Consider the following 23,584-nt stretch of genomic DNA (forward strand, 5'->3'; position numbering starts at 1 on the left):
CTCCAGTCTTTCAACATGCGACAGTCCCGCCATTCCGGGAATTAACCCAGTGAACCTACGCTGCATGCCCTCAATGACCCTGCTGAGTTACTCCAGCTTTCTATGTCTTTTTTCTTCTACAAATGTATACTTTTTCAATATCCCTTTAACCAGCTGTTTTTTTTGTCATTATAGATCACTGAATTGGTACATCAGAGAGATGTAACCAGAATGCTGATCAAAAACAGAGTAGACCAACCTAAATCTTTCGATTGGCTCAGTCAAATGAGATTTTACTTCGATCCCAAACAAACTGATGTGCTCCAACAGCTATCTATACAGATGGCAAATGCCAAGTTCAACTATGGTTTTGAGTACCTCGGTGTCCAAGATAAACTTGTGCAGACACCTCTCACGGATCGTTGCTACTTGACCATGACTCAAGCCTTGGAAGCTCGACATGGCGGATCTCCGTTCGGTACGTGTTAGAATATGGCTTCAATAGTCCATAAATCTTTTGCCATACCTTGTGGCTACACAAAGAACATTAAATTAGTTTTCTCTTGTGTTAGTGATGATTGGAGATCATCATAAAAGGGAACAAAGCTTCCTAAATTGACTCTTGATGAAAGTGGAAAGATTTGCTATTGCCAGAGCCTTTCATTGAATCTCTCTGCAGTCAGTGATGGACATGAAGTGAAATCACTGCTGCAATTTACCCATTGCATGCTCCCACAAACAAATGTGATGACAGCAAGATTTTTTTTTCCAATGGTTTTCGGCTGAGAGACTAATAGTGGCCAAGACATAACCACTCTGCTGCTGAAACTGTACGTTGAGGTTTTTGTCCACCTGACAAAATACTGTTGATATAACATTGAACCCCTGATGTAGCAGGCTCTCCATACTGCAGTGGAGTGGAGTGGAGTGCTCCATGCCTCTGAAATGCTATTTTAACTTACGACCTTCATCATCATATATATACAGCCGGAAACAGGCCTTTTCGGCCCTCCAAGTCCGTGCCGCCCAGTGATCCCCGCACATTAACACTATCCTACACCCACTAGGGACAATTTTTACATTTACCCAGCCAATTAACCTACATACCTGTACGTCTTTGGAGTGTGGGAGGAAACCGAAGATCTCGGAGAAAACCCACGCAGGTCACGGGGAGAACGTACAAACTCCTTACAGTACAGCGCCCGTAGTCAGGATCGAACCTGAGTCTCCGGCGCTGCCTTCGCTGTAAAGCAGCAACTCTACCGCTGCGCTACCGTGCACAGATAAGTTTTATTCCTGCTTCAGTCATAGTGCCATCTCTTGGTTGTGGTGGGAGAGGTGTGATGGAGACTTTGTTGACTTTTTAGAAAACGGGTTTAATTACGTTCATTAACTGGTGACGTCTTCAAAGCTGACTGAGGCCAGAATCAAGCTGGCCAGTTAATTAAACTAATGGATTTCATACAATTAATTAATGGATAACACAATTTCTGTTAGATACCAGAAAGCCGATCTCATTGCAAAAGGAAAAAAAAATTTGCTAAACAAAAACATTTAAGTCTTGGCAACAAACTGAATATTGCCACTGAATTCTTATAACACAACTTTTTGAGATACCCATAAGAAAATGGATGCTTCAAAATCATGCAATTGGTAGTGAATTAGTAAGTTTAGGAATACCACTTGGTAATGAAGTATTTCACTTTGTAGTAAATGTGACCATGGTGTTTTTTTGTAATTGGTTTAATTATTTTGTGTGCCATTGATTGATTTACACTAGGACCCGCTGGAACAGGGAAGACTGAATCTGTCAAAGCACTTGGACACCAGCTTGGGCGCTTTGTTTTGGTCTTCAACTGCGACGAGTCCTTCGATTTCCAGGTACTATAAACTACATAAGATATTTAATTGCCGGTCTTTCAAGTTTGTATTTTAATGAACTTGCTTGATCGAAGCTGTTTGTAGTGCAGTGGAACATTTTGCATGCAGCTGAAGTTGTGGCTTTGATGTGTTAATCAAAATTGTATTAGTTTTAACCACTGTAATTTAAATGCTAAATGGAGATCTCAAAGGAAGTATGTAAGCCCGCCAATTTTATTAAACTTACTGAGAAAAGTATAAAAACTTAAAGCTTGTATTGTCACGCACTCCATATATATATGCTTGCAATGTTCTTAACTAATGAATTATTTTAATTATCAGGCCATGGGTCGTATATTTGTGGGTCTCTGCCAGGTTGGAGCCTGGGGCTGTTTTGATGAATTCAATCGCCTGGAAGAACGTATGCTCTCTGCTGTATCACAGCAAATCCAGAGCATCCAGGAAGCTCTGCGACAGCATTCTAATCCCAACCGCGACCGAAGTACGTTTATTCACCATTCAACTTGCCGTTGCTCAGATCAGATCAATCTTTTTAAACATTATTGTGTTTTTACAGTGCAACTGCTTCTAAATTCTGCAATAACTTGAATATTCCTTTAGCTAAAAAAAAAAAGCACATTTCATGTTAACTATTCTTCAGTATGAGGTGCTCAGGAAATATTAAAAAGAGAGAAGGGAGAGGGGCATTATTGATTATAGTGAATATCGCAGTACCAGAGAACAGGAATGTCTACAGGCTGAAGGGCACAATTGACATGGTTAGTGGCAATAAGAACCCAAGTGATTCCATTAGTTATGCGTGCATTCACTTGACTATCGACTAATTAAATCATTTAAATGATTTAGGATTGGGCAGGTAAATGAACTTGAGACACTGGATTAGTTGTGATTTCATTGAATATAAGAACCTGGAGCAAGCATAATGCCTGATTAGCTTGCTCCCAGATTCAATAATGATCTGATCTGAGATAGACATAAAGTGCTGGAGTAACTTAGTGGGTCAGGCAGCATCTCTGGAGAAAAAGGATAGATGATCTTTCGGGTCGGGACCTTTCCTCAGACTGAAAAGGATAGATGGTGTTTTGGGTCGGGACCCTTTTCCTCTAGAGATACTGCCTGACCCGCTGTGTTACTCCAGCATTGTATCTATCCTTGGTATAAACCGGCAGTTCTTTCTACACTATGATCTGATCTCGTTTCATATCTTGCCTGATCCCCATGACCTGGGATTCTCTGAAAATCTAAATCTAACTTGACCATGGATTTCCATAATGGAGTAGCCTTCTTTGCTCGAAGATAGACACAAAATGCTGGGGTGACTTAGCGGGACAGGCAGCATCTGCGACAGTCTTTAATGCCTGCTCAAGCATTTGTTCTTGGAACTACTGATTGACAAGCTATGGATAGCCTTTAAAGAGGAGACTCTTTGGATAGAAGAAATGGTGGAACACACAAGGTGCTGATTGGGCAACTTGTATTCTTATGTAAAGCATTGGGTTTGCCATCACCTGTGATTTTGATTATCTTTCAGGTTCTCTAACCATCACCTGTGAGCTTCTGAACAAGCAAGTGAAAGTCAGGGCAGATATGGCTATTTTCATTACTATGAATCCAGGTTATGCTGGTCGCTCCAACCTACCGGATAACTTGAAAAAGCTTTTCCGCAGTTTAGCCATGACCAAACCTGATCGCCAACTCATCGCACAAGTTATGTTGTATTCACAAGGATTCCGTACTGCTGAAACCCTTGCCAACAAGATCGTTCCATTCTTCAAGTGAGCATCTTTAAGTTGAGCTTCGCTGGGGCTCACATCTATTTTTTTGTATCTTGGCATAAATAAGAGAAAATGTGTCATTTGTATGATTATGAACTTTGTATTTATACAAGTTTAATTTTTTTCCCCCAGGCTTTGTGATGAGCAATTGTCATCCCAGAGCCATTACGATTTTGGCCTCCGTGCCCTGAAGAGTGTGTTAGTGAGTGCAGGTAATGTGAAGCGTGAGAGGATTCAAAGGATTAAGAAAGAGAAGGGAGAACGTGGTGAAGTTGTTGATGAAGCAGACATTGCAGAGAACTTGCCTGAACAAGAGGTTAGTTGCCCTCCATGTTACTCATACTTCAAGCTACAAAGAAATCAAAGCATATTACAGATTCTCTCGGGTTATGACAGTTTCTTCCTGAGAATTGTTCATAACTTGAAATGGCTGACATCTGTGGTTAAACCAGGGCATGTAACTCAGCCATTCAGTAATTGCTGCAAACCAAGTGCCCACGCTAGAGAAGATGCCTGCAGGAGCCAGCAACCAATGGTTTTCTAAACACCACTCGTGTGTACAGGCTATGCACACAAGTTCATAACCTGGAGAGGAGCTAGATGTCGTAATCATGCTCAGCTCACATTGAAACATTCTGTAGGCAGTCATTAGTTTTGCATTTAAATGTCCATGTCCATGTTTTTCTTCATATTTAGTTAATCCAGAGTTAAATTGAATTAATTTAGGTCAATATTTCTTGCAATGTTATTGTTTGTGAGTGGGTACATTCAGAAGCACTCCGGTGTATACAAGTCCTTTATTAGCAGATCATTGGCAGTACAGATGCTGGCTACCGTTACCTCCAGCCCTCAGGATAGTCTCCTAACTAACACCAGGATAACGCAGCACAGAACCTGGCCTGGATTATGGACCGGATGCACAACAGTAAAACCAGATATGGATCTACATCCCCCTTCTTAAGCATAAGCCCCCAAACTAGATAAGAGTATATAAAGCCACTACAATATGAAAAAAAACTACAGCCTACCGACATCCTAATATAAGGGATGAAAACAGCAACTACGACATACGCAAAGCAGAAGAGGATACAAATTGAGTAAGATAAATGAAGGAACGGTAAGGACTGTAATTAATCAGAGTCCATAATAAGTGTCTAGCCATAGTCTTGTTACTTGGGATTGGGCTTGCAGACCCGTCCTGCACGAGTACGATACAGGCCCTCCGCCGTACCCATTGTAGGTGGCAGCACCGTAGGTGGTGGTTCAAACGGCACTGGTCTCCCAACAGCCTTTTGCACAGGAGACTGCAACGGTGACGTCACGGGTGACTGTATAGGCGATTTTATGGGTGATTCCATCACCGGCATCAGCGACTCCTTTGTTGGTGTAAAGACCAGCTTGCGGTCTGCCGACGCCTGGCCTCCATCGGTCTGTAACCTGCCATTTGCGACCTCCATGTAGCCATGCGGACGTGACTGAGATGGCACCGGCTCATTCACCGGTAGACCCGGCTCTTCTGGATCTCTCCATGACATGTTTGGCATTACGGACAGCCCTCTCGGCTAGCCCGTTCGACTGTGGATACTCTGGGCTGCCGGTGATGTGTTTAAAATCCCAGTGCGTAGCAAAGTCCTTGAAACACTGACTGGTAAATTGACCGGCATTATCTGACATGAGGGTGTGAGGAGACCCATGGACCAAGAAATGTCTTGCCAGTTTTTGAATTATCGCCGCTGAGGAAATTGCGGAGCAAATCGATCTCAAACCACCCGGAATAGGAATCCACCAGGACCAGATATTGATTGCCACGTCACTCAAAAATGTCAGTGGCCAAAGAGGACATGGGTAAATCAGGGACCGGGTGCAGCAAATGCGGTTCCCTTTGCTGATGCGGGGCCAAGCTGTTACATACTGCACATGATTGCACCCTCTGGTGCACGTAGTCAGACATAACAGGCCAGAAAAACATACTTTTTGCTCGCTGAACCGTTGCCTCATCGCCAGGGTGGCCCCTATGTATTGCGTCGAAGTACTGCTGCCGTAGTGAGGCAGGGATCACCGCTTTGTGGCCTTTCATAATGACCTCGATAATTAGCTCATCTCTAACGGGAAAGTACGGCTGTACAGAGAGTGGTAACATATGCAACTTGCCCGGCCAACCGTGTCGAATGACGGACGCGAGCGACTGCAAAGTGTCGTCCTCCGCCGTGTGTGCCACTAACATGTCCAGACAAGACCAGGAGAGATGATCGACCATCATTACGTCAAAACAATTCTTCTCGGCAGCATGCTGGTTCTAGGTCTTCCTGGACGCACGGGACAGGGTATCGGCCAGGTGCATGTCCTTGCCGGGTTTGTAAATTAGTGTCATGTCGTATTTTTGGAGACGCAGCAGCATCCTCGCAGTCTCGCCAGGGCAGCATGGAGTGGTTTGTTCAGTGTGGAAATCAGTGGTTGGTGATCAGTCTCCACAACAGCAGTCTTGCCGAAAATGTAGCCATTGAACTTTTCGCACGCAAAGACAACCACCAACAGTTCTTTCTCGATTTGTGCGTAGCGTGTCTCTGCGTCTGTCATGGTCCATGAGGCATAAGCAATGGGCTGGCCATCCTGCAGGCACGCAGCGCCAAGGCCGTACTGGGATGCGTCGCAGGTCAGCGTAACTGGTCGATTGACGTCAAAATATGCTAGGGTGGGAGGACACAACATCAGGTGTCTGAGAGTGTCAAAAGCTCGCTGTTGTTGCTCATGCCACGTCCATGCAATGTCTTTGTGAATAAGCTGTCGCAGTAGAGCGGAGAGTTCGCTAAAGTGAAGAATAAACCTGCCAAGATAGTTCACCATGCCCAGGAACCTCTGCAGGCTGGTGACATCAGTCGGTACTGCCATTTCACTGATGGCTGCTGTCTTCTCAGGATCAGCCTTGAGGCCCTCACTGGTGTAAACATGTCCCACATACCTGCACTTACCTGGGGTTGAGGTTTAAATGTACCTCCCTGGCACGATTACCTTCCTTAAGTTAACATCGTGCTCCTGCACGTCCTTACCCGCCACGATAATGTAATCGACAACAATCGCACAGGGGTATCTGTCGAAGAGCTGCTCCATAGAGCGTTGAAACACTTCACTGGCCACGTTAATCCTGAACGGCATCCGCAAGAATCTGTACCATCCGAAGGATGCACTGAAAGTAGTGAGCAGAGATGATTAGTGGTCCTGGGGAATTTGCCAGAACGAGGCCTTGGCGTCGAGAATGGAGAACACTGTCACCTTGCCCATGTGTACCACAAACATGGTGTCAGAAGTGGGATCTTTGTGTTTAATTAACTGGCCCCGGACAGAGTGAGTATTGAGGCGAACTCCATCCACTGAAGGCATACTCTCTGGAAAGTTTACAGTATCACTATCAGATAAGTCGTGTGAAGGCTCCGGGTGTATCAAATGTACAGCTTGTTTTGTCTCAATCGTATTGGAACTTCTGCAGCATTTCCAGAAATGATTTCTTCGTTTGCAACCATGACAAATCTGTCCAAAAGCCGGGCAGTTCTCCCGTTTGGCTATATGAGAGTAACCACAATTAGTGCAATCGTTAACAAATCTTATGCCAGACCTGCCAGGCTGGGCTTGTGTCACTTTGAACGGTCGACGTTCCTTTCTGATATACGGTCCTGTTGAGTCAATGCGGAAAACAGGCTGAGGCACGGCACTCAAAGTTTTTGCGTGGACATCTGTCAATTCATAAATCCGATAGGTGCTGATCGCTTTAGCTGGAGTCAGATCGCAATCACGCAGAAGGTCCCTTCTCAATTTGTCATTAGTGATACCACACACCAGCCTGTCTCTAGTGAGTTCATCACAGAGGTCACCAAATCTGCAACTCGACGCGGCGTGTTTCAAAGAGTTTATATAGGCTTCAACCGGCTCACCCGGTTTCTGGGCACATGCAAAGAATTTGTGCCGTTCCATGATAAGGTTAGTCTGGATCACACCGCTGCTGAAATTTATTCTTAAGGCACACAGGGTTATGGATCGTCTGGGCAGGTGTGGTAACTGCACCAGCCGCATCCAGCACAGTCTCAGCATAAACAAACTGTTTCGCCCGTCGGATTGCTTCCAAACCTGCTAGATTGAAGAGAATGGATGCTTGTACGCGGGGAGTCTTCTTGTGGTGTGCAGCAGCCATGAATACATCGTAATCCTCCTCGAAGGTGCGCCAACGTTCACCGATGTTGCCGTCGAAGACAAGTGGATCAGGCTTCCAAAAAGATTCAGCCATGGTTATAGACGTCAAAAGTCTTGAGGAAGCAAATGGTGTTGACTCAAAAAGCTAAATTATGGCCACTTCTGACACCATGTTTGTGAGTGGGTACATTCAGAGGCACTCCGGTGTATATAAGTCCTTTATTAGCAGATCATTGGCAGTACAGATGCTGGCTACCGTTACCTCCAGCCCTTAGGATAGTCTCCTAACTAACACCAGGATAACGCAGTACAAAACCCGGCCTGGATTATGGACCGGATGCACAACAGTAAAACCAGACATGGATCTACAGTTATTATCTGTACTTAATGGCACTACCCATGAGAATGTATTGATAAGCTTTCGCCGTGAATTGCTACAGTGCTATTGAATGAAAAGTCAGGGTTTAATTAAGGAATATTGATATTTTCCCACATTAGGTTTTGGGTAACGTGCACAGACTAGTGTTTGAATGAGAGGGATGCAGCATTGATAATTCTCCTGCACCAGTTGCCTCCTCTTTCTCGGGGATGGAGAACATGGGTTTGAGTGCTGCTGACAAGAAGGAAATTTGTATTCGCCTGTCATAACCTAACCTCCTTTATTGAGCACTTTTAAATGTCATTGACACATGAAACCACTTGTGTTGAGATGTAATGTAATAAATATTTTAATTCACCAATAGATTCTGATCCAGAGTGTTTGTGAGACCATGGTTCCCAAACTGGTTGCAGAAGACATCCCATTACTTTTCAGTCTTTTGTCTGATGTGTTCCCTGGGATAGCATACCATCGTGGAGAAATGACTGAACTACGTGAAGAATTGAAGAAGGTTTGTCAGGAAATGTACCTCACCTATGGTGACGGTGAAGATATTGGTGGAATGTGGGTTGAAAAGGTACGTTTGATTTCCATTCTCCAATAGGAATGCTTTTATTAGCATTTAACTTTTGTTTTGGTTTAAAGAGTTAATTTTAGTTTGATATACATTTTGTACCTTTTAGGTTCTGCAGCTATATCAGATCTCTCAGATAAACCATGGTCTGATGATGGTTGGGCCTTCAGGCAGTGGAAAAAGTATGGCTTGGCGTGTTTTACTGAAAGCTCTCGAGAGGCTTGAGGGAATAGAAGGGGTTGCCCACATCATTGATCCAAAAGCAACCAGCAAAGACCATCTATATGGAACATTAGACCCCAACACCAGGGAATGGACGGATGGATTGTTCACACATATTCTTAGAAAGTAAGTAGGCCACCTAGAAATATATTGTAAATGATCTTTTTGCTGATTGTACTCCCTGTGTTTAGCTCTCCAGTTTAAGTTGCTGGTTTTCCCTTGCATCTTGCCCAAGAGGCATAGGTGACGTTCACTATTAGTCACAAAACGTTATAGTACTCGTGGTCCCAGCAAGAGTCCTTTGGTTGATCTGCGTTCCATCAATTTGGGTTGGGAACAGATCTCGATCCTAATAGTCTGTATGGCTTGGCCACTACTCCATATACTTGCTCAGCCATCTTTGGAACCCATAATTTTAATGTGTGATAATTGAATTTAAAAAGTAGTTAAATATTATTTACATGTAAACGGTGGTGATTTTTAGGATCATAGACAATGTGCGAGGAGAGCTGCAGAAACGTCAGTGGATTATCTTTGATGGCGATGTTGATCCCGAATGGGTAGAAAACTTAAACTCTGTTTTGGACGATAACAAATTGCTCACCCTGCCCAATGGAGAACGTCTCAGCCTTCCGCCAAATGTAAGAAACTTTATTAAAGATTAATGTAGAATTTATGCTTGCCGTAAATTTACACAGCATCTTAAATGCAGTTTTTAAAAACACGCTTTCCTTCCTTAGGTGCGGATTATGTTTGAGGTCCAAGACTTGAAATATGCTACACTAGCCACTGTATCCCGATGTGGAATGGTGTGGTTTAGTGAAGATGTACTCAGCACGGATATGATCTTCAATAACTTCCTGGCTAGACTGCGCAGCATTCCGCTGGATGAGGGGGAGGACGAGGCCCAGCGAAGACGCAAGGGCAAAGACGAGGAAGAGCAAGAAACAGCTTCCCCAATGCTCCAGGTACCAAGTTGTGACATTTCTGTGTTAAAAAAAATGCTATTTATGTTGCTTTGTTTGAAGCTGGTCCATTTTCAAAAATATTTAATTGGATCATTTGATTGATATGGAAAAATATAATTGATTATATATCTGCATATGAAAATGGAGAACAAACAGGTGGTAGTGTACTGAATAACAAGGGCGTTAACTGTTTTCCCACAAGTACATCTCTAGCAAAATATTTTGTGCTATTTTTTTATATGCAACCTCATTTTGAGTATCTTCATTAGGATCTTTGGTTATTTATTAATTTTAAGTGTGTTTCTTGTTAGCAGAAAAAGCAGTAAATATATATCACCCTCTATCTAATATCTTTTCCAGAACTTTATTGCTTCAATATGTTGGTAACCTTATGCAAAGTCCTGACACAATGCTGTGGATTATTTTAAACAGATACAGAGAGATGTAGCTGCAGTTCTGCAGCCATACTTCACTTCCACTGGTCTGATTATAAAAGCCATAGAGCACGCTGCTAAAATGGAGCACATTATGGATTTTACCCGGCTACGATGTCTTGGTTCCCTCTTTTCGATGCTGCACCAAGCATGTCGAAATATTGCATTATACAACGCAAACCACTCAGATTTTCCAATGCCTAATGAGCAGTTGGAACTCTATAGCCAGGTATGTGATGGCACTTTTACAATTATTTCATTATGTCCATGAAGTGGATTATTAGTACATCTCATGTAACTATACGAACAATTGCTTTTCCTTGACTAGAAATACCTAATTTACGCAATTCTTTGGTCGCTCTCGGGTGATGCACGTTTGAAGATGAGAGCGGAACTTGGTGAATACCTCCGGCGAATTACCACCATTCCACTGCCAAGCACGCCGAACATGCCTATCATTGACTTTGAGGTAGGAAATGAGACATTCTCAGTCCACATATTTGTCCTCTGGCAACATTTTACATTCTATTCTCAAAATTTGTTGATTTTGTATATACTCGCAAGCAAGTGACCAAATTAACATTTAGCTCTAAGTGCTTGATTTAATAGATAAAATGTCACATTAAATGGTTACTGGCCTATATTAAATGAAATAATATAATAAAAAATGATAAAATTGGTTCACCTCTTAAAATCAATTACTGGCACTGCACTAAGGGAGACTGCTTTCCTATCATTGCCTTTTTTTGTTGAGCTCTTCAACTGCTGCTTTTTCTTTTTTCGTCGTGTTGTTTCACAAAGTTATCCAATTTCCATTTGAGAAGATAGTATGGAATCTAATACAAAGGTAGACCGGAAATGCTCGAGTAACTCAGCGGGACAGGCAGCATCTCTGGAGAGAAGGAATGGGTGACGTTTCGGGTCGAGACCCTTCTTCAGACTGTCTGAATGAGAAGGCAATGTGCCAAAAGCCTTTTTAACCACCCTATCTGCCTGTGATGCTACTTTTAACGAACTTTGTACCTCTACTCCTAGATCCCTCTGCTCTACAACACTCCCCAGAGCCCTACTGTTCACTGTGTAGGTTATGCCTGTGTTAGTGCACCCAAAATGCAACACTTTGCATTTTTCTGTATTAAACTCCATCAACCATTCTTCAGTCCAACTGATCAAGATCCTATTGCAATTTTTGACAACCATCTTCATTATCTGCAATACCTCCCACTTTTGAGTCATTCAATCATAGTTGTTCTATTTTTCCCTCAACCATATTCTCCAGCCTTCTCCCCATAACCTTTGACACCTTTACAAATCAAGAACCTATCAATCTCTGCTTTAAAAATACCCAATGTCTTGGCCTCCACAGCCGTTGTAACAATGAATTCTACAGATTCACCACCCTCTGGCTAAAGAAATTCATCCTCCTCTCCATTCAGATGCAGTACATTGTAATGAAGTTAGACACAAAATGCTGGAGTAACTCAGCGGGTCAGGCAGCATCTCAGGAGTGAAGGAATGGGTGACGTTTCGGGCCGAGACCCTTCTTCGGACGAGTTTTTTACCCTACATAGTAATGAAGTTATTAGCATAAATTAATTGAGGGCAAATAATATTTGAATATTTTCCATTTCAAACTATTTACTGGCTCACAACAGCCAGCAATATTTAGAACTGAGTTTTGGTACTTAATTTCACTAATTCCACCTTTACTTATGCCACATTATCCCAACTTATGCAAGTTGGGCTGAAGTGTAGGCAAGTTGGGCTGAAGGGCCTGTTTCCACACTGTATCACTCCATGACAGTTCCTTTACAAAAATGAGAGATCTGTTTAATCATTATGAGTTCAACCAGATTCAGAATGAAAATAAATTGGTTGCAAAATCTCTTTTTAACGTTTAGGTTTCCATTACTGGAGAATGGGTTCCTTGGCAAGCAAAGGTTCCACAGATTGAAGTTGAGACTCATAAAGTTGCTGCTCCAGAAGTAGTTGTACCAACCTTGGATACAGTCCGTCATGAAGCCCTTCTGTACACCTGGCTAGCTGAGCATAAGCCACTGGTTTTATGTGGACCACCCGGGTCTGGCAAGACCATGACTCTGTTTAGCGCACTAAGAGCTCTGCCTGATATGGAGGTATGCAATTTTTTTTTATTTCCTTTCTTGCTTCAACTGCCTAAACATTCATTTTTTCCCACTTTCTGATGTGACTGAAGTAAAGCAAAGCCATTGCTGTTTTGTTGATAGGTTGTGGGTCTGAACTTCTCCAGTGCAACCACACCTGAGTTGGTTCTGAAGACGTTTGATCACTACTGTGAGTACCGCCGGACACCGAATGGAGTTGTGTTGGCACCTGTGCAGCTTGGTAAATGGCTGGTGCTCTTCTGCGATGAAATCAACCTTCCAGACATGGACAAATATGGCACACAAAGAGTCATATCCTTCATACGACAGGTTTGTGAGAGGAGCCATGCCACATAATTGAGCTAAAAGTGGAAGCACTTGTTGAAGCGTAGTCATGATGGTTTGTCTTTATTCCAGATGGTAGAACATGGTGGTTTCTACCGTACTTCAGACCAGGCCTGGGTTAAGTTGGAAAGAATCCAGTTTGTTGGAGCATGCAACCCATCTACTGATCCAGGAAGGAAACCACTTTCACACCGGTAATATCTCAAAAGTCCTGTAGTTTTACATTCTAGCAATCTTAATTCAGGCAGTTAAGATTTTAAACTGATTAGATGTGCGTGTATGTATATAGAGCCAGATTTTAAAAATATATCGATCCATAATTGTGCTGAAAATGTGTTTTTGAACCTAATTCTGTTCTCATGATGGAGATACCCCCTCAATTTTAACAAAACCAATTTTTGAATCACCTGTGAATTCACCAATCATGCCTCTAATGTTCACAGCAAATTGTTTATATTCAAACCATCAGGTTCCGCCACTATGGACACTATTGTCCATAGGCTTCCAATCTTTAAAACCTCTTGTTTTTTGCTACATCAGTTTCTTGATTTCATTGAATTGTCTTAACGGTTGCTGAGACGACAAGAGGCTAAAATTGATCTTTCACCTGGCATTTCACACCAGTGGTTGATAAATTTTCAGCAGGTCCCAACATCAATGCATTATTGAAAGTGTGGATACTTCTGTTATCCTTTTAAGTACGGAAGCAATGTTGTTCCATTCAGTCACAAAGAGTTTTGATGTCACCTGTTGGTTACCGTCTTGGTTAGTATGGTGCTGCTGCCATTTTGAAAGCATGTAATTAAACCAGGTCAACTCCTAACTTTTATGTATTCCTAGTGTTGCTCTTAGAAGTCTCCAGCTTGATAGTAATGGTAGAGAAAGGATTATAGTGGAGCATGAGGTAACTGTGTTGGAGATATTCTGCAGATGACCCACCATTTCTCCTGACTGCTCAGGCTTGATCTGTGAGATGAATTCTGAATCACTCCCACTCAGCAGGATGTTCATGCTGTGTCATACCCGAGTGATATCTTCATCTCTATAAGAACTGTGTTGTAGTCTACCAATACCTCCTGTCCAGATTCATTTGCAATATGCATTGCAAGCAATGTATAGGAAAGAAAACTGCAGATGCTGGTTTAAATCGAAGTTTAGACACAAAATGCTGGAGTAACTCAGCGGGTCAGGCAGCATCTCTGGAGAGAAGGAATGGGGGACTTTTCGGGTCGAGACCCTTCTTCAGACTTGCTTGCATTGCAAGCAAGATTGAAATGCTTCTTTGCTTGGTGTTCTCACCAGCTGCTGTAGACCTAACTGTGTTCCTCGCTCAGCTACTCAGTTCATGAACGTTAATGCTTGCAGTTACTCTCTTGGTACTCCCAAATGATGTGGAAAGGTGCTGTCTCGTCACCCCAGGGAGGCAAGGTGGCATTCTTTCCTGTATTTGACAATGTTCATGGTTCTCAAAGCACTTTTCCAAAAAATATAATTCTATGATGTCACCCTTAATGGTTGCTGTGACAGTGGGGGGGGGGGGGTTAATTTAGGAACTGTAATTCAAGAGCCTCTAGACAATCCCTAGATGTGAGTGACGATTTGCTCCTGTCATGTTGTTGAGTGGTCCTTCCAGGTTTCTTTTTGAACATAGTGGTTTGATACAACTGATGATAGACCATTGTGAAGGACAATCAAGAGATGCGTACGATGTTGATCGAGACTGGAATTGCACATGAAGCAGACTATTAGCAGCTATTATTCATTAAAAAAATACACATGGTGAAACAGATGTGTTTTTAATGATGCAGCAATATAATGGTTATTAGACTATTATTACAGGTTTTTTTTAGATGATTTCATTCCCCTGCAGTCATGGATGAGCATGTCTCCAGATCATGAGTCCAGGTCTCTGGGTTACTGAACCATGAACATGCTTTTAGCATTCGCTTCATGTGTTGTAAACTGAATATGATGTACAGTTGTATTGATGTATTGGAAAGTGATGGATTTGCCTCAAGTGATGGTTGGTAAAATGTAACTGCAGGTTCCTACGTCATGTACCGGTGGTGTATGTGGATTATCCAGGACCAGCCTCTCTCATGCAGATTTATGGAACGTTTAACCGAGCTATGCTAAGACTCATTCCATCCTTGCGGACGTATGCAGAGCCCCTTACTGCAGCAATGGTGGAATTCTACATCATGTCACAGGTAGGCTTCTGGTGTGTGATCTGCAGCATTCAAGCTCTGGGGAAAAAATGGTATTTACAAACTGAAGATTTAAGATTTTAGAAAAATTAGAGCACTGGTCCCCGTTTTCAGTTAAATCCATGTTGATTTTATTATTGGTCTTATATTTGATAATAATATTTAGTTCGCTAATGTTTACATCATTTCGCAGGAACGTTTCACTCAAGACATACAGCCTCATTACATTTACTCCCCTCGTGAAATGACCCGCTGGGTTAGAGGAATCTTTGAAGCTTTGAGGCCATTGGAAACGCTTGCAGTTGAGGGATTGATTAGGATCTGGGCTCACGAGGCCCTGCGCTTGTTCCAAGACAGGTTTGTATTTTTGATCAAAAATCTTTTTCGCTCTGTGCTGAAATATGTGTAGATGCACAGATGTGACATTCATTTTGCATTTCTTATGAAGACTCGTGGACGATGAGGAACGACAGTGGACAGATGAGAACATCGATGTGGTGGCTCTGAAGCACTTCCCTAACATTGACAAAGATAAAGCTTTGGTTAAACCTATTTTGTACAGTAACTGGCTGTCTAAGGTAGGAAATTGGGCTATAAACATATTTTTGAGTAAAATAAATGCAATATGTTGGTGGCCATGATGTACTCAATTTGTTAGACAACTCTTCGGCTTGACTGCCTTCGTATTAAGGTTCTAAATATATTTCAGACATAGAATCTGAAGAAGGGACCCAAAACGTCACCTATCCATGTTCTCCACAGATGCTGCCTGACCTGCCATGTTACTCCAGCACTTTATCTCTTTTTTTGGCTTCTACTGGTTTTCCTTTCCCTGTGTTTCCATTCTAGACATATTTGATTTTTCCCAATCTGCCTTGGTTTTATAAGCTGCTGGTTTTGAACTTGTAACAAGTAATCAAAACATTACTTGTTACAAGTTCAAAACCAGCAGGTTCTGAATTTTCTAATTAAATGACATTTTATTGTCATTTTTGACTAATCTTCCAACACATCCCATGGAATTCTTTACTCTAATTTGGGGCAAGAGTCTTGGCATCATGTTTGCCGTGACCCACTCATCACATTCCGACTGCCTTCCCCTTTTTGGCAAAGTAATTTAAAACTTTAATGTAAAAGTTGCAACAGAGATAACAATAGAATGGTGCAGGAGTAGGCCATTCGGCCCTTCGAGCCAGCACCACCATTCAATGCGATCATGGCTGATCATTCTCAATCAGTACCCTGTTCCTGCCTTCTCCCCATACCCCCTGACTCCGCTATCCCTAAGAGCTCTATCTAGCTCTCTTTTGAAAGCATCCAGAGAATTGGCCTCCACTGCCTTCTGAGGATATGTTATCCCATTTGTAAATCTTGGTCTAATGGCTAAGAAATTAAAATACATGTGTTGTAATTTTTGTGTGACATGCCAGTCTGCTCCCATAAGGGAGTCTTAGCATCTGGGTGCTTGATATTCCATAACATTACCTGGTCTACCAACACCATCACCACAGTGAAGAAGGCACAGCAGAGACTCCACTTCCTGAGGATCCTCAGGAAGACCAACCTGCAGGAGAAGCTCATGATGTCCTTCTATCGCTGCTCCATCGAGAGTGTGCTGGCATACTGTATAACCACATGGTATGCCAGCTGCTCAGAAAAGGACAGGAAGGCCCTTCAGAGGGTCATCACGACGGCCCAGAAGATCATCGGCTGCTCACTGCCCTCCCTGGAGCACCTGTTCAGCCTACGCTGCCTCAGTAGAGCAGGCAAAATAATAAAAGATCCATCCCACCCCGGCCACCGTCTGTTTGTTCATCTGCCCTCTGGTCGACGTTTCAGATCGATCAAATCCCGAACAAACAGACTTAAGAACAGTTTTTACCCCAGGGCCATACGAGAACTGAACACTACCTTCTGCACTAGGCAACACTGTTAAAACTTTTGTACTTAATATAATTGTATTTATTTGTTTTTGCATTTATTGCATATATGTTTTTACGCACCGTCAGGATTGGCTATTTTTTAATTTCATTGTACTCGTTGCAATGACAATAAATGAATATTATTATTATTATTATTGTCACTAAGTCCTCACTGTCCTAAATCTGGAGATCACCATTGACCCAGAAATCAAAATGACTGAGTACTTAAATACTCTGCTTGACAGAAGAGGCCGAGGCTGGATATCCTATAATGAATGACACCACTTGTCCCTTCAAGGCCTTACCATTGTTTACAAGATAAGTTGGGAGCATGATAGAATTATTTCCACCTGCCTGGATGAAGTAATACCGATGGCTGTTTAAAAAAACTCAACACTTTCCAGGATTAACATAACATAACAACACTTTATTGTCACTCGGCTTTTTACACCGAACGAAATTTCAGCAGTCACACAAAACACAGCAAAAAAGAAAAGAACACAGGACACCCGACCCCAACACAAACATCCATCACAGTGACTCCAAACACCCCCTCACTGTGATGGAGGCAACAAAACTTCCCCTCTCTTCCCCCTGCACCCATGGACAGGCAGCTCGACCCCATCCGAGGCAAACGACACGCACAGCCCCCGCAAGGGGATGGAAGGCCCCGCGGCCGAGCCGCCCTGGGCACCGAAACGTCTCGCAGCCGAGCCGCCCTGGGCACTGAAACGTCCCGCGGCCGAGCCGCGATGGCGATGTTAAGTCCAGCGGCCGAGCCGCGCCGGCGATGGAAGGCCCCGCGGGCGAGCTGCGCCCCGGGGAAGAGACCTAATCAAAGAAAGGTTTCCCCCGCCCCACACCCCACCCCCCACCACACATACACAGCCAAAAACAGAAACAAAAACCATCCCAACACCGACACAAACAAAAAAAAAGACAAACAGACTGCCAGAGAGCCGCAGCCGTTAGGCGCAGCCAACTCCTCCCATCTAGAAGCCCATTTAAATGGCTCTTGATTTGTTGAACAAATTATTTTTTCATACATCACCAGCACACTAGCTGTAGTATAAGCCATCTACACAATGCACTGGATTACTTGCCTAAGCTAGTTTGACAGCACCTGTCAAACCCACAAACTCAATCCTTAAAAAGGAATAAAAAACAGCTAATATTTTTACGCTGCTATTGACCTTTCTCCTTGTTTAAATTCCAAATCAACCTATAAAGATTGTTGTCAGATTCTTGTTCGTCTTTCTCAGCAGGATCTAACTTTCCTTCGTGCGAGATGAAAGATTGCTGCCCTTTATCATGTTTTCTGAAGGACACTTCATCCTGTTTTCCTTGTTTGAAAAGGCTTCACTATACAGTGCCCTCCATAATGTTTGGAACAAAGATTATTTATTTGTCTTTGTACTCTACAATTTGAGATTTGTAATAGAAAAAATCACACGTGCACATTGTCAGCTTTTATTACGGGTGTTTATACATTTTGGTTTCACAATGTAGAAATTACAGCAGTGTTTATATGTAATATGTTTATAATCCCCCATTTCAGGGCATCATAATGTTTGGGGCACATGGCTTCACAGGTGTTTGTAATTGTTCAGGTGTGTTTAAATGCTTCCTTAAAGCAGGTACAAGATAGATCTCAGCATCTAGTTTTTTTGAGGAAAGTTCTTTCCATCACCTTTGGAAATTTTTATTGCTGTTTATCAACATGAGGACCAAAGTTGAGCCAATGAAAGTCAAATAAGCCATTATGAGACTGAGAAACAAGAATAAAACAGACATCAGCCAAACCTTAGGCTTACCAAAATCAACTGTTTGGAACATCATTAAGAAGAAAGAGAGCATTGATGAGCTTACTAATCGCAAAGGGACTGGCAGGCCAAGAAAGGCCTCCACAACTGATGACCGAATTCTCTCTATAATAAAGAAAAATCCCCAAACACCTATCTGACAGCTCAGCAACACTCTTCAGGAGCCAGGAGTGGATTTGTCAATGACCACTGTCCACAGAAGACTTCATGAACAGAAATACAGAGGCTACACTGCAAGATGCAAACCACTAGTTAGCCGCAAAAATAGGGTGGCCAGGTTACAGTTCTGGAAAAAGGTCTTGTGGACAGATGAGACGAAGATTAACTTATATCAGAGTGATGGTAAGAGCAAAGTATGGAGGAGAGAAGGAACTGCCCAAGATCCAAAGCATACCACCCTATCTGTGAAACACGGTGGTGGGAGTGTTATGGCCTGGGTATGTATGGCTGCTGAAGGTACTGGCTCACTTATCTTCATTGATGATACAACTGCTGATGGTAGTAGCATAATGAATTCTGAAGTGTATAGACACATCCTATCTGCTCAAGTTCAAACAAATGCCTCAAAACTCATTGGCCGGCGGTTCATTCTACAGCAAAACAATGATCCCAAACATACTGCTAAAGCAACAAAGGAGTTTTTCAAAGCTAAAAAATGGTCAATTCATGAGAGGCCAAATCAATCAACTGATCTTAACCCAATTGAGCATGCCTTTTATATGCTGAAGAGAAAACTGAAGGGGACTAGCCCCCAAAATAAGCATAAGCGAAAGATGGTTGCAATACAGGCCTGGCAGAGCATCACCAGAGAAGACACCCAGCAACTGGTGATGTCCATGAATCACAGACTTCAAGCAGTCATTGCATGCAAAGGATATGCAACAAAATACTAAACATGACTACTTTCATTTACATGACATTGCTGTGTCCCAAACATTACGGTGCCCGGAAATGGGGGACTATGTATAAACACTACTGTAATTTCTACATGGTGAAACCAAAATGTATAAAAATGACCTTTATTAAAATCTGACAATGTGCACTTTAACCACATGTGATTTTTTTTTCTATTACAAATCTCATTGTGGAGTACAGAGGCAAATAAAAAAATAATGGGTCTTTGTCCCAAACATTATGGAGGGCACTGTATTTACTTGGCGTGATGTTCATAATTATTTCCAAATCAATTATTTTGACACACTTGGCATTTCTGCCATTTCTACTCCTCTATCTTTGCTCATTCATTGTTTTCCTTTCTTTACCTTGTACAACCCAATAGTGATCTATCGTTCTCCCCTTAACCAGTTTACACCATTCTTCGATTTAAACCATTCTCCTTTGGGCTGGAGGAATCTGCCCTCTTGATGCAAGTCTGCTGTGCATAACATTACCCTCTCCCACAGTAGTTTATGGAAATAATTGAATCCTTCCAGATCACATTGTGATGAATTACATGTCGATCTGTCCAGTCTTCTAATTCTCCATGCTTTGTTTTAGGATTATATACCAGTAGATCAAGAAGAGCTGAGAGACTATGTCAAAGCCAGGCTCAAGGTTTTCTATGAGGAGGAGTTGGACGTACCCTTGGTACTTTTTAACGAAGTATTGGATCATGTGTTGAGAATTGACAGGTAGGAACTGTCGTAGTAAACCCGTGGATCAGCAAAGCTGACGTGGCACTGCTGTGTGTAAATGAGTTCCTTGTGTTTGTGAAAGTCTGCAAAATAACAGATTTGGGAGAAGAAAAGGCATTTCAGAATATTAGGATATTTCCAGTTATACTGCAACACTTGCTGCACAGTGTATAGGCTTTAAAAATATATATACTTTGGTGTGTGGGGGTGTGTGTCTGTTTCTAATGGTTAATATACTAGGAGCGGAGGGTCATAGGGCAAGTTTAAAACTCGTGACTCACGAGCCTAAAGCTCTCATGAATCCCCTGTTTCACGTGAAATGCTGTTGATGCTCGATTTCACAATGAGTGTTTGCCGAAGGAGGCAGACCAGAAATCAACATTAAAACCCCTGCCTTCATTTTTAAGTATGCGATTTGGATATGGCAAAGTAAAATTTCAAAATTTGTGGATTGCATGCCATTTTAAGGTATGGTAAATAACCATAAACTACAAAGAGAGAAGTTTGCAGAATGATCAGGCCAGAGCTAGATAAAATTTAATTCAAGACTGCAGTGAACGAGACAGTATTACCTAATCCTTAATAATAGTAACTGCAAGAACAGGGATATGAGTGTAGATTTATATAAATTGTGAACATAATATGACATAAAACCATTGGTAAGGCGTAAGGGATCCTGATCTTCCCACGTAGAGACATAGAATACAAAAGCAGGGAAGTGACTTTAAATCCTTTTAAAACATTAGAAGCTTGGCAAAAATGAAATATTGCTTCCAATGTTTTGATGATATATGAAAGTTATTTAGAGGGTAAGAAAGAGAGATATTAGAAGGGTTCCAAAGGTGATGGATTTTGGTTACAAGAAGTAGGGCAAATATGAAGAAGGTTTAGGAAGATTTAATGGAGGTGTGCATTTGATAGACAGATGATTTCCTTGTTTGTGTGGGTCTATCATTTTATAATAATGAACATGACGAAGACTGTGCCAATAGAATGGAGGGAGGAAATGGGTGGATCGCTTCAAACTGGGAATGGGGTCATATTCAGAATAGACCTTCACAGACAGGTCCCTTGGGGCGATAATCACATTGGTAGTTGCAATTGTACATTACTGGTGTAATCAGGTTGTTGAGATGGATGGCTGAAATAGGCAAATAGTGGGGGTTTATATTGAACTTCATATTAATATTGCTGTTAAATGGCTGTTGCTTGTGATTTTTTTTTCTTTCAGTTTGTACATTTTTATGGTGGAATTTGGTGACCTAACAGTGAAATTCCCAGTGCAGTGTTTATAAATGATCTCTTTTAAGATTCTGTAAGTTGTCAATCTAAATTACCTTGAATTGTATTCATGTAATTATTAATATTTCTCAGGATATTCCGGCAATCACAAGGCCATTTGCTGCTTATCGGTGTCAGCGGTGCAGGGAAAACAACGCTCTCTCGCTTTGTTGCCTGGATGAATGGCCTTAGTGTTTATCAGATTAAGGTTGGTGAGAGTCATTTTTGTACTGTTGTAGCAAACACAAATCTTTGCCTAGCTGAAAGAAGTTCATTCTAGTGTCCATTGTACAAATTCTTGGTGTGCAGGTTCACAGGAAGTACACGGGTGAGGATTTTGATGAAGATCTGAGAACCGTGTTGCGACGATCTGGCTGCAAAAATGAGAAGATCGCTTTCATTATGGACGAGTCCAATGTACTCGATTCCAGTTTCCTGGAGCGCATGAATACCTTGCTGGCCAATGGGGAGGTAAATACAGAAAATGTCAAAATCTAGAAATAAGAACATCGATTGCAAACAAGCGATCTGTCAAAGTAACATTGTTAAAATTGTACAATGATAAAATTACATTTTGCAAAAGTTGTGGGTTGTATGATGTAATTGGACATTTGCAAATGATTTTTAAATCTATGTATCCTGCAACTATCACTGAGTTTTCACTAGCTTTCATACTTGTTAAACCTAAGCTAATACAGAGATATAGCGTGGAAACGGGCCCTTCGGCCCACCAAGTCCTCGCCGAACAGCGATCCCAGCAAACTATCACCATCCTACACACTTGGGATAATTTACCATTTTTACCAAAGCCAAAATAACCTATGTCTTTGGAGTGTGGGAGACAACTGGAGCACCCGGGGAAAACGCACACGGTCAGAGGGAGAACGTATAAACTCCGTACAGACAGCACCTGTAGTCAGTTTGTACGTTCTCAAGACCTGCGTGGGATTTCTCTGAGATCTTCGGTTTCCTCCCACACTCCAAAGAAGTACAGGTTTGTAGGTTAATTGGCTTGGTATAAATGTAAAATTGTCCCCAGTGAGTGTAGGTTAGTGTTCAGTGATCGCTGGTCGTTGCGGACCCGATGGGCCTGTTTCCGCATTGCATCTCTAAACTAAACAAAATAACTAAATTATATGTTGGACAAATGAAATGCTTAAACTGTCACTTGCATTCATCTGTCTTTTCCTATTGAACAGGTGCCTGGCCTGTTTGAAGGGGATGAGTATGCCACCTTAATGACCCAATGCAAAGAAGGTGCACAGAAAGAAGGTTTAATGCTTGACACTCATGAGGAACTGTACAAGTGGTTTACAGGACAGGTTATCCGCAATCTGCATGTTGTATTTACCATGAATCCATCGTCTGAGGGGTTGAAAGATAGAGCTGCAACCTCTCCGGCTCTTTTCAACAGGTGACTGCACTTTTTGTGTGGCCCGATTATTAGTTCCAACTCATTTTTTAAATATATAACTTGTAATTTTGTGTGAGGAAATACTTTCAAAAGGAAGCATAAAGTGGGAATTAGGCAGGTAACTCACCGAAGAGTGATGAGAATGTGGAATTCTACCACAGGTAGTGTTTAAGGTGGGTAGATTAGATGCATTTTAAACAAGGCTACACAAGATTATGAAAGAGAAGGACATAGAGGGGAACACTTAATGGGGAAATCAAGGAAAACTGCTTTACTACTAAAACATGGTTGAGTTCTAAAAACTCATCTTGATCTTGCTGTTTGAGCTGCTATGAGCAGCCAAATGACATATTCTGATTACTTTGTGTCCTTGTGAAGGGCGGGAAGATGATCAAAAAAGAATACAAGTGGCAATATTAACCGAGTGAAAGAATACAGTAT

General features: G+C 42.1%; 1 protein-coding gene across 2 annotated transcripts in view; it reads left to right on the top strand.

Moving 5' to 3' along the window:
* Positions 1 to 23,584, top strand: part of dync1h1 (dynein, cytoplasmic 1, heavy chain 1) — a 109,090-nt gene that overhangs the window by 42,117 nt on the left and 43,389 nt on the right. For both annotated transcript variants that reach the window (XM_078406036.1, XM_078406037.1), the window contains exons 27-47: positions 175 to 457; positions 1,760 to 1,860; positions 2,182 to 2,341; positions 3,392 to 3,635; positions 3,768 to 3,951; positions 8,561 to 8,773; positions 8,880 to 9,118; positions 9,477 to 9,633; positions 9,733 to 9,960; positions 10,393 to 10,623; positions 10,723 to 10,863; positions 12,296 to 12,529; positions 12,641 to 12,847; positions 12,935 to 13,056; positions 14,907 to 15,072; positions 15,263 to 15,426; positions 15,518 to 15,647; positions 20,312 to 20,445; positions 21,823 to 21,937; positions 22,039 to 22,200; positions 22,929 to 23,143. In XM_078406036.1, the coding sequence (XP_078262162.1) occupies positions 175 to 457; positions 1,760 to 1,860; positions 2,182 to 2,341; positions 3,392 to 3,635; positions 3,768 to 3,951; positions 8,561 to 8,773; positions 8,880 to 9,118; positions 9,477 to 9,633; positions 9,733 to 9,960; positions 10,393 to 10,623; positions 10,723 to 10,863; positions 12,296 to 12,529; positions 12,641 to 12,847; positions 12,935 to 13,056; positions 14,907 to 15,072; positions 15,263 to 15,426; positions 15,518 to 15,647; positions 20,312 to 20,445; positions 21,823 to 21,937; positions 22,039 to 22,200; positions 22,929 to 23,143 (3,830 nt within the window). The remainder of the gene's footprint in view (positions 1 to 174; positions 458 to 1,759; positions 1,861 to 2,181; positions 2,342 to 3,391; positions 3,636 to 3,767; positions 3,952 to 8,560; positions 8,774 to 8,879; positions 9,119 to 9,476; positions 9,634 to 9,732; positions 9,961 to 10,392; positions 10,624 to 10,722; positions 10,864 to 12,295; positions 12,530 to 12,640; positions 12,848 to 12,934; positions 13,057 to 14,906; positions 15,073 to 15,262; positions 15,427 to 15,517; positions 15,648 to 20,311; positions 20,446 to 21,822; positions 21,938 to 22,038; positions 22,201 to 22,928; positions 23,144 to 23,584) is intronic.

Source organism: Rhinoraja longicauda, chromosome 10 (assembly GCF_053455715.1).
Source record: "Rhinoraja longicauda isolate Sanriku21f chromosome 10, sRhiLon1.1, whole genome shotgun sequence".
NCBI lineage: Eukaryota > Metazoa > Chordata > Chondrichthyes > Rajiformes > Arhynchobatidae > Rhinoraja > Rhinoraja longicauda.